At 50.6% G+C, this 14,349-nt stretch overlaps 1 protein-coding gene across 1 annotated transcript in view; it reads left to right on the forward strand.

The window, feature by feature from the left end:
- The first annotated feature begins 5,990 nt into the window (after nt 1-5,990).
- Nucleotides 5,991-14,349, forward strand: part of LOC128699735 (sex peptide receptor-like) — a 41,821-nt gene continuing 33,462 nt past the window's right edge. Inside the window, exon 1 of the mRNA XM_070102473.1 lies at nt 5,991-8,243. Coding sequence (XP_069958574.1) covers nt 6,588-7,784 — 1,197 coding nt within the window. The 5' untranslated portion in view covers nt 5,991-6,587 and the 3' untranslated portion in view covers nt 7,785-8,243. The remainder of the gene's footprint in view (nt 8,244-14,349) is intronic.

A 14,349-nucleotide genomic window follows, 5' to 3' on the forward strand; every position in this document is an offset into this window, starting at 1 on the left:
CAGCAGACTTTAGGCGAGAACACAGGTATCGTCTGCACAGCAGACTTTAGGCGAGAACACAGGTATCGTCTGCACAGCAGACTTTAGGCGAGGACACAGGTATCGTCTGCACAGCAGACTTTAGGAGAGAACACAGGTATCGTCTGCACAGCAGACTTTAGGCGAGAACACAGGTATCGTCTGCACAGCAGACTTTAGGCGAGAACACAGGTATCGTCTGCACAGCAGACTTTAGGCGAGGACACAGGTATCGTCTGCACAGCAGACTTTAGGAGAGAACACAGGTATCGTCTGCACAGCAGACTTTAGGCGAGAACACAGGTATCGTCTGCACAGCAGACTTTAGGCGAGGACACAGGTATCGTCTGCACAGCAGACTTTAGGAGAGAACACAGGTATAGTCTGCACAGCAGACTTTAGGCGAGAACACAGGTATCGTCTGCACAGCAGACTTTCGGCGAGAACACAGGTATCGTCTGCACAGCAGACTTTAGGCGAGAACACAGGTATCGTCTGCACAGCAGACTTTAGGCGAGGACACAGGTATCGTCTGCACAGCAGACTTTAGGAGAGAACACAGGTATCGTCTGCACAGCAGACTTTAGGCGAGAACACAGGTATCGTCTGCACAGCAGACTTTAGGCGAGAACACAGGTATCGTCTGCACAGCAGACTTTAGGCGAGGACACAGGTATCGTCTGCACAGCAGACTTTAGGAGAGAACACAGGTATCGTCTGCACAGCAGACTTTAGGCGAGAACACAGGTATCGTCTGCACAGCAGACTTTAGGCGAGGACACAGGTATCGTCTGCACAGCAGACTTTAGGAGAGAACACAGGTATAGTCTGCACAGCAGACTTTAGGCGAGAACACAGGTATCGTCTGCACAGCAGACTTTAGGCGAGAACACAGGTATCGTCTGCACAGCAGACTTTAGGCGAGAACACAGCAGAACCAGTCGAGATGTGAAGACAATGTGATCAGTGGTTCTGGAAGTGGGTTGTGGTGGTCGAGGTGGGTTGTGGAGGTGGGTTGTGGTGGTGGAGATGGGTTGTAGAGGTGGGATGTGGTGGTACAGGTGGGTTGGGGTGGTGGAGGTGGGTTGTAGAGGTGGGTTGTGGTGGTGTAGGTTGGTTGTGGAGGTGGGTTGTGGTGGTGGAGGTGGGTTGTAGAGGTGGGTTGTAGTGGTGGAGGTGTGTTGTGGAGGTGGGTTGTGGTGGTGGAGGTGGGTTGTAGAGGTGGGTTGTGGTGGTGGAGGTGGGTTGTAGAGGTGGGTTGTGGTGTTGTAGGTGGGTTGTAGAGGTGGGTTGTAGTGGTGGAGGTGGGTTGTGGAGGTGGGTTGTGGTGGTGGAGGTGGGTTGTGGAGGTGGGTTGTGGTGGTGTAGGTTGGTTGTAGAGGTGGGTTGTGGTGGTGGAGGTGGGTTGTAGAGGTGGGTTGTGGTGGTACAGGTGGGTTGTGGAGGTGGGTTGTGGTGGTGGAGGTGGATTGTGGAGGTGAGTTGTGGTGGTGGAGGTGGGTTGTGGTGGTACAGGTGGGTTGTGGTGGTACAGGTGGGTTGTAGTGGTGGAGGTGGGTTGTGGAGGTGGGTTGTAGAGGTGGTGGGTTGTGGTGGCAAAGGTGGGTTGTGGTGGTGGAGGTGGGTTGTAGAGGTGGGTTGTGGTGGTGGAGGTGGGTTGTGGAGGTGGGTTGTGGTGGTGGAGGTGGGTTGTGGAGGTGGGTTGTGGTGGTGGAGGTGGGTTGTGGTGGTAAAGGTGGGTTGTAGAGGTGGGTTGTGGTGGTACAGGTGGGTTGTGGTGGTGGAGGTGGGTTGTAGAGGTGGGATGTGGTGCTACAGGTGGGTTGTGGTGGGTTGTAGAGGTGGGATGCAGAGGCGGTGGGTTGTGGTGGTACAGGTGGGTTGTAGAGGTGGGTTGTGGTGGTACAGGTGAGTTGTGGTGGTGGAGGAGGGTTGTAGAAGTGGGTTGTGGTGGTACAGGTGGGTTGTGGTGGTGGAGGTGGGTTGTAGAAGTGGGTTGTGGTGGTACAGGTGGGTTGTGGAGGTGGGTTGTAGAGGTGGTGGGTTGTGGTGGTAAAGGTGGGTTGTGGTGGTGGAGGTGGGTTGTAGAGGTGGGTTGTGGTGGAGGAGATGGGTTGTAGAGGTGGGATGTGGTGGTACAGGTGGGTTGTGGAGGTGAGTTGTAGAGGTGGTGGGTTGTGGTGGTAAAGGTGGGTTGTGGTGGTGGAGGTGGGTTGTAGAGGTGGGTTGTGGTGGAGGAGATGGGTTGTAGAGGTGGGATGTGGTGGTACAGGTGGGTTGTGGTGGTGGAGGTGGGTTGTAGAGGTGGGATGTAGTGGTACAGGTGGGTTGTGGTGGGTTGTGGAGGTGGGATGTAGAGGCGATGGGTTGTGGTGGTACAGGTGGGTTGTGGTGGTGGGTTGTAGAGGTGGTGGGTTGTAGAGGTGGTGGGTTGTGGTGGTACAGGTGGGTTGTTGTGGTGGAGGTGGGTTGTAGAGGTGGTAGGTTGTAGTGGTGGGTTGTGGTGGTGGAGGTGGGTTGTAGAGGTGGGTTGTGGTGGTGCAGGTGGATTGTGGAGGTGGTGGGTTGTGGTGGTACAGGTGGGTTGTGGTGGTGGAGGTGGGTTGTAGAGGTGTGATGTGATGGTACAGGTGTGTTGTGGAGGTAGGTTGTAGAGGTGGGATGTGGTGGTACAGGTGGTTTGTGATGGTGGAGATGGGTTGTAGAGGTGGGATGTGGTGGTACAGGTGGGTTGTGGTGGTGGAGGTGGGTTGTAGAGGTGGGATGTGGTGGTACATGTGGGTTGTGGTGGGTTGTGGAGGTGGGATGTAGAGGCGGTGGGTTGTGGTGGTACAGGTGGGTTGTGGTGGCACAGGTGGGTTGTGGTGGCACAGGTGGGTTGTGGAGGTGGGTTGTTGAGGTGAGCTGTGGAGGTTGGTTGTGGAGGTGGGATGTGGTGGCACAGGTGGGTTGTGGAGGTGGGTTGTAGAGGTGGTGGGTTGTGGTGGTAAAGGTGGGTTGTGGTGGTGGAGGTGGGTTGTAGAGGTGGGTTGTGGTAGCAGAGGTGGGTTGTGGTGGGGGAGGTGGGTTGTGGTGGCGGAGGTGGGTTGTGGTGGGGGGTTGTGGTGGGGGAGGTTTGTTGTGGTAGCAGAGGTGGGTTGTGGTGGCAGAGGTGGGTTGTGGTGGGGAGGTGGGTTGTGGTGGCGGAGGTGGGTTGTAGAGGTGGGTTGTGGTGGTACAGGTGGGTTGTGGTGGTGGAGGTGGGTTGTAGAGGTGGGATGTGGTGGTACAGGTGGGTTGTGGTGGGTTGTAGAGGTGGGATGCAGAGGCGGTGGGTTGTGGTGGTACAGGTGGGTTGTAGAGGTGGGTTGTGGTGGTACAGGTGAGTTGTGGTGGTGGAGGTGGGTTGTAGAAGTGGGTTGTGGTGGTACAGGTGGGTTGTGGAGGTGGGTTGTAGAGGTGGTGGGTTGTGGTGGTACAGATGGGTTGTGGTGGTGGAGGTGGATTGTGGTGGTGGAGGTGGGTTGTAGAGGTGGGTTGTGGTGGAGGAGATGGGTTGTAGAGGTGGGATGTGGTGGTACAGGTGGGTTGTGGAGGTGAGTTGTAGAGGTTGTGGGTTGTGGTGGTAAAGGTGGGTTGTGGTGGTGGAGGTGGGTTGTAGAGGTGGGTTGTGGTGGAGGAGATGGGTTGTAGAGGTGGGATGTGGTGGTACAGGTGGGTTGTGGTGGTGGAGGTGGGTTGTAGAGGTGGGATGTGGTGGTACAGGTGGGTTGTGGTGGGTTGTGGAGGTGGGATGTAGAGGCGATGGGTTGTGGTGGTACAGGTGGGTTGTGGTGGTGGGTTGTAGAGGTGGTGGGTTGTGGTGGTACAGGTGGGTTGTGGTGGTGGAGGTGGGTTGTAGAGGTGGTAGGTTGTAGTGGTGGGTTGTGGTGGTGGAGGTGGGTTGTAGAGGTGGGTTGTGGTGGTGCAGGTGGATTGTGGATGTGGTGGGTTGTGGTGGTACAGGTGGGTTGTGGTGGTGGAGGTGGGTTGTAGAGGTTTGATGTGATGGTACAGGTGGGTTGTGGAGGTGGGTTGTAGAGGTGGGATGTGGTGGTACAGGTGGGTTGTGATGGTGGAGATGGGTTGTAGAGGTGGGATGTGGTGGTACAGGTGGGTTGTGGTGGTGGAGGTGGGTTGTAGAGGTGGGATGTGGTGGTACATGTGGGTTGTGGTGGGTTGTGGAGGTGGGATGTAGAGGCGGTGGGTTGTGGTGGTACAAGTGGGTTGTGGTTGCACAGGTGGGTTGTGGTGGCACAGGTGGGTTGTGGAGGTGGGTTGTTGAGGTGAGATGTGGAGGTTGGTTGTGGAGGTGGGATGTGGTGGCACAGGTGGGTTGTGGAGGTGGGTTGTAGAGGTGGTGGGTTGTGGTGATAAAGGTGGGTTGTGGTGGTGGAGGTGGGTTGTAGTGGTGGGTTGTGGTAGCAGAGGTGGGTTGTGGTGGGGGAGGTGGGTTGTGGTGGCGGAGGTGGGTTGTGGTGGGGGGTTGTGTTGGTGGAGGTGGGTTGTGGTAGCAGAGGTGGGTTGTGGTGGCAGAGGTGGGTTGTGGTGGGGAGGTGGGTTGTGGTGGCGGAGGTGGGTTGTGGTGGCGGTGGTGGGTTGTGGCCGGGGAGGTGGTGTAGGTGGGTTGTGGTAGCATGGGTGGGATGTGGTGGCGGAGGTGGGTTGTGGTGGCGGTGGTGGGTTGTGGTGGGGGAGGTAGGTTGTGGTGGCAGAGGTGGGTTGTGGTGGCAGAGGTGGGTTGTTGTGGGGGAGGTGGATTGTGGTGGTGGAGGTGGGTTGTGGTAGCAGAGGTGGGTTGTGGTGGCAGAGGTGGGTTGTGGTGGGGGAGGTGGGTTGTGGTGGCGGAGGTGGATTGTGGTGGGGGGGTTGTGGTGGCAGAGGTGGGTTGTGGTGGCAGAGGTGGGTTGTGGTGGCAGATTTGGGTTGTGGTGGCGGTGGTGGGTTGTGGTGGGGGAGGTGGGTTGTGGTGGCGGTGGTGGGTTGTGGTGGGGGAGGTGGGTGTGGTGGGGGAGGTGGGTTGTGGTGGGGGAGGTGGGTTGTGGTGGCGGAGGTGGGTTGTGGTGGCGGTGGTGGGTTGTGGTGGCGGTGGTGGGTTGTGGTGGCGGAGGTGGGTTGTGGTGGTGGTGGTGGGTTGTGGTGGCGGAGGTGGGTTGTGGTGGCAGAGGTGGGTTGTGGTGGGGGAGGTGGATTGTGGTGGCGGAGGTGGATTGTGGTGGGGGGGTTGTGGTGGCAGAGGTGGGTTGTGGTGGCAGAGGTGGGTTGTGGTGACAGAGGTGGGTTGTGGTGGCAGTGGTGGGTTGTGGGGGGGGAGGTGGGTTGTGGTGGCGGTGGTGGGTTGTGGTGGGGGAGGTGGGTGTGGTGGGGGAGGTGGGTTGTGGTGGGGGAGGTGGGTTGTGGTGGCGGAGGTGGGTTGTGGTGGCGGTGGCGGGTTGTGGTGGCTGTGGTGGGTTGTGGTGGGTGAGGTGGGTTGAGGTGGGGGAGGTGGGTTGTGGTGGCGGAGGTGGATTGTGGTGGCAGAGGTGGGTTGTGGTGGTGGTGGTGGGTTGTGGTGGCGGAGGTGGGTTGTGGTGGCTGTGGTGGGTTGTGGTGGGGGAGGTGGCGGAGGTGGGTTGTGGTAGCAGGGGTGGGTTTTGGTGGGGGAGGTGGGTTGTGGTGGCGGAGGTGGGTTGTGGTGGCAGAGGTGGGTTGTGGTGGCAGAGGTGGGTTGTGGTGGGGGTGGTGGGTTGTGGTGGCGGAGGTGGGTTGTGGTGGGGGTGGTGGGTTGTGGTGGGGGAGGTGGGTTGTGGTGGGGGAGGTGGGTTGTGGTGGGGGAGGTGGGTTGTGCTGGGGGAGGTGGGTTGTGGTGGCGGAGGTGGGTTGTGGTGGCGGTGGTGGGTTGTGGTGGGGGAGGTGGGTTGTGGAGATAGTGGTAGCAGAGGCTGGTAGAGCAGTTCAGTCTGGCAGGAGGGAGAGTCAAGAGAGGATGCTGTGGCACTGCTCTCCCTGGCACTGCTCTCCCTGGCACTGTGCATCCCTCACTACCACCATCCTTGTGACTCAGTAACCATCGACAAGTCACTCTGCCTCCACAACATCCTGATACACACACCAACTTAATCTAAATTAAATTATCAAGAAAAGAACTTAGGTATAACTTCTAAACTGAACAGATCCTTAAAAACTGTTAGTGCGACATTGACAGTGTTGATGGTGGTACAGTGTCCTCGGGATAGTGTTCACAGGCCGCGTAATGACTCACGGTAATAGCGCACATAACAACACGATTGTAACCAAACCACGGAACGGATGGGGTTTGAACCCATGAGTCGTAAAACTTCCTGACTTTGGTTAATGAACTACAACAGCTAATGGGAATTGTAACAGGGAAGTGAATGTTTTTTTTTTTTTATGATTCTGGTCTCTCTTGTCAGGTGAAGACGGTATATGCAAATGAGCCATTGAACTCCATGCAACTGAGTCAAGTTGTTGTTGCTATGATCCCAGACACTGTTGCATGACCCTACCTCCTTCACTCTCCACATTTCTCCAACACTTGCGCCACCAGCAACATGGACAACCAGAGGTTAGCAGACTTCAGCAGCAATGTGTCTGAGAGCAATTTCCTGCTGGTGAACAAGACTTGTGGGAGCGGCAACGCTACTGACTTCCTCAATGTTAGTAATCTGTATCCTCTGGACCTGGCTATGCCACTCTATGGGTACGCTATGCCAGTGTTGCTACTGGTGACTACTGTGGCCAACACTATCATCGTGGCTGTTTTATGGCAGCATCACATGCGATCTCCAACAAATGCGGTGCTCATGGCTATGGCGCTCTCAGACATGCTCACTGTGCTCTTCCCAGAGCCCGTGTTCTTCTACATGTACACTCTGAACAACCACGCTAAGCCCCTCTATCCCCAGGCTGCTTGCTACGCCTGGGGCTTCTTGCACGAGGACATCCCTAACTTGTTCCACACGGCTTCCATCTGGCTGACGGTGGCCCTGGCGGTACAGCGGTACATCTACGTGTGTCACCCTCCTGTGGCTCGCACCTGGTGCACGCTACCCCGTGTTATCAAGGCTATCATCTGGATCTTCATCTTTGCCACCATCCACCAGGCGCCAAAATTCTTCGACACAGTGTACGATTCCACAGAAGTTGAATGGCAGGGCGAGTGTGTGTGTGTTTGTAGCGAGAGATTCAGTGACTGGGTGACGCAGATCACTCCAAACATCTACTTTCCGATCTACTTCTGGTTCCGGGTGGTGTTTGTGCACCTTGGTCCGTGTACACTGCTCGTAGTGCTTAACCTTCTCCTTTTTAGCGCTTTAAAAGAGGCGCAGAAGCGCAGGAAGAAACTTCTACACGACAAGAACTCAAAGAGGGAGTGCAAGAAACTGAGCGACTCCAACTGTACCACACTGATGTTGATAGCTGTGGTGTCAGTGTTCCTGGTGACAGAGATTCCCCTGGCAGTAATCACACTCCTTCACATCATCTCCAACATGGGCATCGTTATATTCTCCAACGATTCCTACTACATGCTCATGTATTTCTTCATCATCTCCAATTCCTTCATCATATTCTCCTACCCCATCAACTTTGCCATCTACTGCGGCATGTCGCGACAGTTCAGAGAAACGTTCCACGATCTCTTCTTTCACGGACGCGGTACACCGCGAAGGAGAGATTCAACGCGCTACTCGACTATCAACAGTCGCCCACGAACCAACCGTTCATGTGCCTCGGAAACTGTCATATGAGGCACAGCAATACCAGCTGAAGGCACTGAATCAGCCCGACCTTCATCTGGTTGCCATCTGTTACCCAAGGTATCTAATACAACTCTTCTCCACAACGACACCTCTGTGGGTAGCGTCTTAGCTCCGGCAGCCGAGAAGCCGCCACAGGAGCACCAGAAAGACATATCCAAGAAGATGGAACTCATGGGCGACTCCACGGAAGATAATTATCCTCTTGAGACCTTAGTGACTGGAAAACCAACGGAGAAAATATTACATAATACCGAACTCAAGAACGAAGACAAGAGCACAACGAAGGTAGACGGTGGTCGCAGCTTGGCCTCCGGCCTCAGAGTTCACTTCGAGAGTCCACCGCTCAGTAGCAGCCACAACAACAGCGCTCCAATGTTCAACGAGACAGTGTTGTAAACATCAGCCATCGCTTAATACAACACTCCAGATAACCGAACACTTGTAATGGTGAGGAAGCCTGTTTGTTTTTTAGTGATTTATGAAGGACAATGCTGACAAGTTACATTATTAAATAACTCATAAAGTCGTAATAACACCACTGCAAGCAAACCAGGGAACGAGTGTGGGTTTGAAACCATGGCAAGTGAGTCGTAACACTCACAGGCCAGTGCGTTAACCACTGGACCAGCTGGCTCTTATTAAAGCCAGCTGGCCAAGTGGTTAACGCACTGGCCTGTGAGTTTCACGACTCATCATGGTTTCGAACCCCACTCGTTCCAAGATTTATTGTATAGAAGATTTTGGAAAGCAGTAACGCAGCTACGTAACAACAATTCCATCCGCAGTAAACTACAACACTACAAGATCTGGACAGGAACTGAGTTAAAAGCCTTCACTACTTGGCTAGTGACTGCCAGTGAAGGATTGTAGAAAATGGCAGATATTACACATACTATATTACACAGGTGTTTTAATGGAACAAACCATAAGACAAGCAGGTGTTTATATTGCATGATATTACAACCCAGGGACAATAAACCCTGTTATCCTGGGTGTAAAGGGGAGCAGAACACACAGCTAAATAACTTTCAAATATATTTTCCTTCACAAATAGCAATGTGGATATTTACAGGTATGTACACTATATACAGCTGGAAATGTGTATAACACGGTTTAGGCCAAGACAGTCTGGAGACAGAATGGACAAGCGTGCTCAACCAGCTCTAGTATGGAAATGACAAGGGTAGACAGGCGGGTGGTGACCACAACACTTCTACGATTGCCAGAACCATCTTGTCACTGGCTGAACCTGAGTACTGATCAAACGATGGGGCCCCATCGATCGACCCTTAGTACTGGTTTGCTGGTTGGGGGAGATTACCTTTCAATGAGGATGTGTACTTGCGCCGAATAAAGGTTACGTACTCTCTGCATGCCACACATGACAAATATCTGCAGGATTTCTAAGATTTTATGAAGTAATCAAAAATATCCGAGAGCTGCAGATATTTCAGTGGAAGGAACAGGTGTTTGGAGTGACGGAGATACAGTGGGATGTTACTACTAGTAGTACTACTCTTCTACGACTGCTACTATTGTAACTAGTAGTGCAGCGACTACTACAACTGCTACTACAACTATTTAACTACTGCTACTACTACTACTACTACTGCTACTGCTACTACAACTACTACTACTGGTACCACTATTCCTACCACCACTTCTACTATTACTTATAATACTGTTGCTGCTATTACTATTACAACTACTACTACTGCTACTACTACTACTACTACTACTACTGCTACTACTACTACTACTACTACTACTGCTACTACTACTACTACTACTACTACTGCTACTACTACTACTACTACTACTGCTACTACTACTACTATTACAACTACTACTACAACTACTACTGCTACTACTACTACAACTACTACTACTACAACTACTACTACTACAATTACTACTACTACTACTACTACTGCTACTGCTACTACTACTACTACTACTGCTACTACTACAACTGCTACTACTACTGCTACTGCTACTACTACTACTGCTACTGCTACTACTACTACTACTACTACTGCTACTACTACTACTACTGCTACTGCTTTTACTACTACTAAATAATTAACAGAAATAATCAAATAACGATTCGTATATTTCTATCTTACTTTTATCATTAATTATAATTTTTATTAATTATAATTATCATTAATTACAATTATCAATAACTATAATTATCATTAATTACAATTATCAATAACTATAATTATCATTAATTACAATTATCAATAACTATAATTATCATTAATTACTATTATCAATAACTATAATTATCATTAATTACAATTATCAATAACTATAATTATCATTAATTACTATTATCAATAACTATAATTATCATTAATTACAATTATCAATAAGTATAATTATCATTAAGCAGAAATTTCACAGTTTCTCTTATCCATCATAATGGGTAGACCAGCTGCATCGTGTGTACTCACCTAATTGTGGTTGGAGGGGTCGATTCACAGCTCCTGGCCCCGCCTCATCACTGGTCGCTACAAGGTTTACTCTCTCCCTGCTCCATGAGCTTTATTATACCTCTTCTTAAAGCTATGTATGGATCCTGCCTCCACTACATCACTCTCCAGATTATTTCACTTTCTGTCAACTCTATGGCTGAAGAAGTACTTCCTAACATCCCTATGACTCATCAGAATTTTAAATTTCCAGTTGTGACCCCTTGTTGTTGTGTCACAACTCTGGAACACTGTCTCTATCCATCTTGTCAATTCCTCTCAGAATTTTATATGTCGTTATCATGTCTCCCCCGTCCCTTCTGTCCTCCAGTGCCATCAGGTCGATTTCCCTTAACCTCTCCTCAGCCCTGGGACTAATTTTGTCGCCAACCTTGGCGGTTTCTTTAATTTCTTGACGTGTTTGACCAGGTGTGGGTTCCATGCTGGTGCTGCGTACTCCATACTCGTGAATGATCTCTTACTCAGGTGTCGAAACGTTATGCTTAAGTATGCTAGACACCCATATGCTGCAGCAGTTATTTGGTTGATGTGCGCCTCAGGAGATGTGTTCGACATTATACTCATTCCAAGATCATTTTCCTAGACTTAAGTTCGTAGTCTCTAATCCACTAGACTGTACTCCGTCTGAAGTCTTCTTTGTCCTTCCTCAATCTTCAAAACAAGTTGTATTTGGTGGTTTTAAACTCCAGGAGTCAGTTGTTGGACCAGGCTTGCAGCCTGTTCAGATCCTCTTGTGGTGCCCCTGATCCTCATCCACTTGAAATCTCAGCATTAGCTTCACATCGTCTACAACCAGCGACGCCTCTGAATGTGTCACTTCCGTTATATTATTTATATATACCAGAAACAGCACCGTCCCTAGGATTGATCCTTGTGGAACCCCGCTCATCACAGGCGCCCACTTTGACACATCGTCACGTACAATCACTGTTTTCTTCCTGTCAGGTAATCTCCGATACATTGCGGTGCCTTTCCTGTTATTCTTGCCTGCTGCTCCAACTTTTGCGCTAATCTCTTGTGCGGAGCTGCGTCGAAAGCCTTCTTACAGTCGAAGAATATGCCGTCTACCCACCTCTCTCTTCTTCTCTCGCTCTCTCTTTCTCTCTCTCTCTCTCTCTCTCTCTCGTCTTCTGTTACCTTGTTGTGAAACTCCAGTAGGTTTGTGAAGCATGTTTTCGTCTCCCTGAAACCGTCCTGATTATCATGTATAGTTTCACTCTTTTCTCGGTGCTGCACCAGTCTTTTCCTGATAATCTTCTCCATGACTTTGTATACTATACATGTCAGTGACACTTGTCTGTAGTTTAATGCTTCATGTCTGTCTCCTTTCTTAGAGACTGGGACTACATTTGCGGTCTTCCATTCCTCAGGTAGTCGCCCTGTTTCGATAGATGTGTTGGAGATTGTTGTTAGTGGCACACACAGTGTTTCTGCTCCCTCTCTCAGGACCCATGGAGAGATGTTGTCCGGTCCCATCACCTTTGAGGTATCTAGCTCACTTAGAAGCATCTTCATCTCCTCCTCTGTTGTATGTAGTGTGTCCAACACTTGCTGGTGCACCCTTCCATCCCAGTTTGCTGGAAACCATTCTGTTTCCACTGAAAAAAACTTCAATGAATCTCGTGTTAAGCTCCTCACGAACATCTCTGTCGTTTCTCGTGACCTCGTCTCCTTTCTTCCTCAGCCTGATTACCGGATCTTTGACTGTTATTTTCCTCCTGATGTGGCTGTACAACAGCTTTTGGTAAATTCTGGCCTTCGATGCTATATTCTCCTATTGCCGCTGGGCCTCCCTCCTTATCCATTGGTATTCATGTTTGGCTCTTCGACTAATCTCATTTTCCTGTGTCCTTCTATACTTCTTCCATTCTCTGTTGCACTTAGTTTTGGTCTCTCTACACCTCTGAGTGAACCATAAGGCACGTCCTGGCCTTCCTATTGTTGCTGCTGCTCTTGGGTACGTGTATGTGTGTGTGTGTGTGTGTGTGTGTGTGTGTGTGTGTGTGTGTGTGTGTGTGTGTGTGGATGAGGTCAATAACCCCAGGAAGTCAGCCGCAGGAGACAAAGCAGTCACACACACACACACACACACACACACACACACACACACACACACACACACACACACACACAGTCTAGGGGGCCAGAGACTACAAACATCACTCAAGGAAAAAGATCTTGGGGTGAGTATAACACCAGGCACATCTCCTGAAGCGCACATCAACCAAATAACTGCCGCAGCATATGGGCGCCTGACAAACCTCAGAACAGCATTCCGACATCTTAATAAGGAATCATTCAGGACCCTGTACACCGTGTACGTTAGGTCCATATTGGAGTATGCGACACCAGTTTGGAACCCACACCTAGCCAAGCACGTAAAGAAACTAGAGAAAGTGCAAAGGTTTGCAACAAGACTAGTCCCAGAGCTAAGAGGTATGCCCTACGAGGAGAGGTTAAGGGAAATCAACCTGACGACACTGGAGGACAGGAGAGATAGGGAAGACATGATAACGGCATACAAAATACTGAGAGGAATTGACAAGGTGGACAAAGACAGGATGTTCCAGAGACTGGACACAGCAACAAGGGGACACAGTTGGAAGCTGAAGACACAGATGAATCACAGGTATGTTAGGAAGTATTTCTTCAGCCACAGAGTAGTCAGCAAGTGGAATAGTTTGGGAAGCGATGTAGTGGAGGCAGGATCCATACATAGCTTTAAGCAGAGGTATGATAAAGCTCAAGGTTCAGGGAGAGTGACCTAGTAGCGACCAGTGAAGAGGCGGGGCCAGGAGCTTGGACTCGACCCCTGCAACCTCAACTAGGTGAGTACACACACAGATGGTGTGAAGTTAATGAAAATAATTAAATCTGTGGAGGATCAGGCAGGACTACAAAGAGATCTGGACAGGCTACAAGCCTGGTCCAGCAACTGGCTCCTTGAATTTAACCCTGCCAAACGCAGTCATGAAGATCGGGGAAGGGCAAAGAAGACCGCAGACACAATATAGTTTAGATGGCCAAAGACTGCAAACCTCACTCAAGGAAAAAGATCTGGGGGTGAGTATAACACCGAGCACATCTCCTGAGGCGCACATCAATCAGATAACTGCTGCAGCATACGGGCGCCTGGCAAACCTACGGATAGCGTTCCGATACCTCAGTAAGGAATCATTCAAGACTCTGCACACCATTTACGTCAGGCCCATACTGGAGTATGCAGCACCAGTTTGGAACCCACAAATGGTCAAGCACGTCAAGAAATTAGAGAAAGTGACGTAGTGGAGGCAGGAACCATACATAGTTTTAAGATGAGGTATGATTAAGCTCATGGAGCAGGGAGAGAGAGGACCTAGTAGCAAACAATGAACAAGCGGGCCAGGAGCAAAAATCGACCCATGCAACCATAAATAGGTGAGTACACACAAGCACAAACAAGCAGGGGATGATGTAGACAGATACAAGCAGGGGATGCTGTAGACAGATACAAGCAGGGGATGCTGTAGACAGATACAAGCAGGGGATGCTGTAGACAGATACAAGCAGGGGATGCTGTAGACAGATACAAGCAGGGGATGCTGTAGACAGATACAAGCAGGGGATGCTGTAGACAGATACAAGCAGGGGATGCTGTAGACAGATACAAGCAGGGGATGATGCAGACATACACACAAGCAGGGGATGCTGTAGACAGATACAAGCAGGTTATGTAGACAGATACAAGCAGGGGATGTAGACAGATACAAGCAGGGGATGCTGTAGACAGATACAAGCAGGTGATGTAGACAGATACAAGCAGGGGATGCTGTAGACAGATACAAGCAGGTGATGTAGACAGATGCAAGCAGGGAATGTAGACAGATACAAGCAAGGAATGCTGTAGACAGATACAAGAAGGGGATGCTGTAGACAGATACAAGAAGGGGATGTTGTAGACAGATACAAGAAGGGGATGCTGTAGACAGATACAAGCAGGGGATGCTGTAGACAGATACAAGAAGGGGATGCTGTAGACAGATACAAGCAGGGGATGCTGTTAATAGTACATGTCA

The sequence above is a fragment of the Cherax quadricarinatus genome, chromosome 81, assembly GCF_038502225.1.
Source record: "Cherax quadricarinatus isolate ZL_2023a chromosome 81, ASM3850222v1, whole genome shotgun sequence".
NCBI lineage: Eukaryota > Metazoa > Arthropoda > Malacostraca > Decapoda > Parastacidae > Cherax > Cherax quadricarinatus.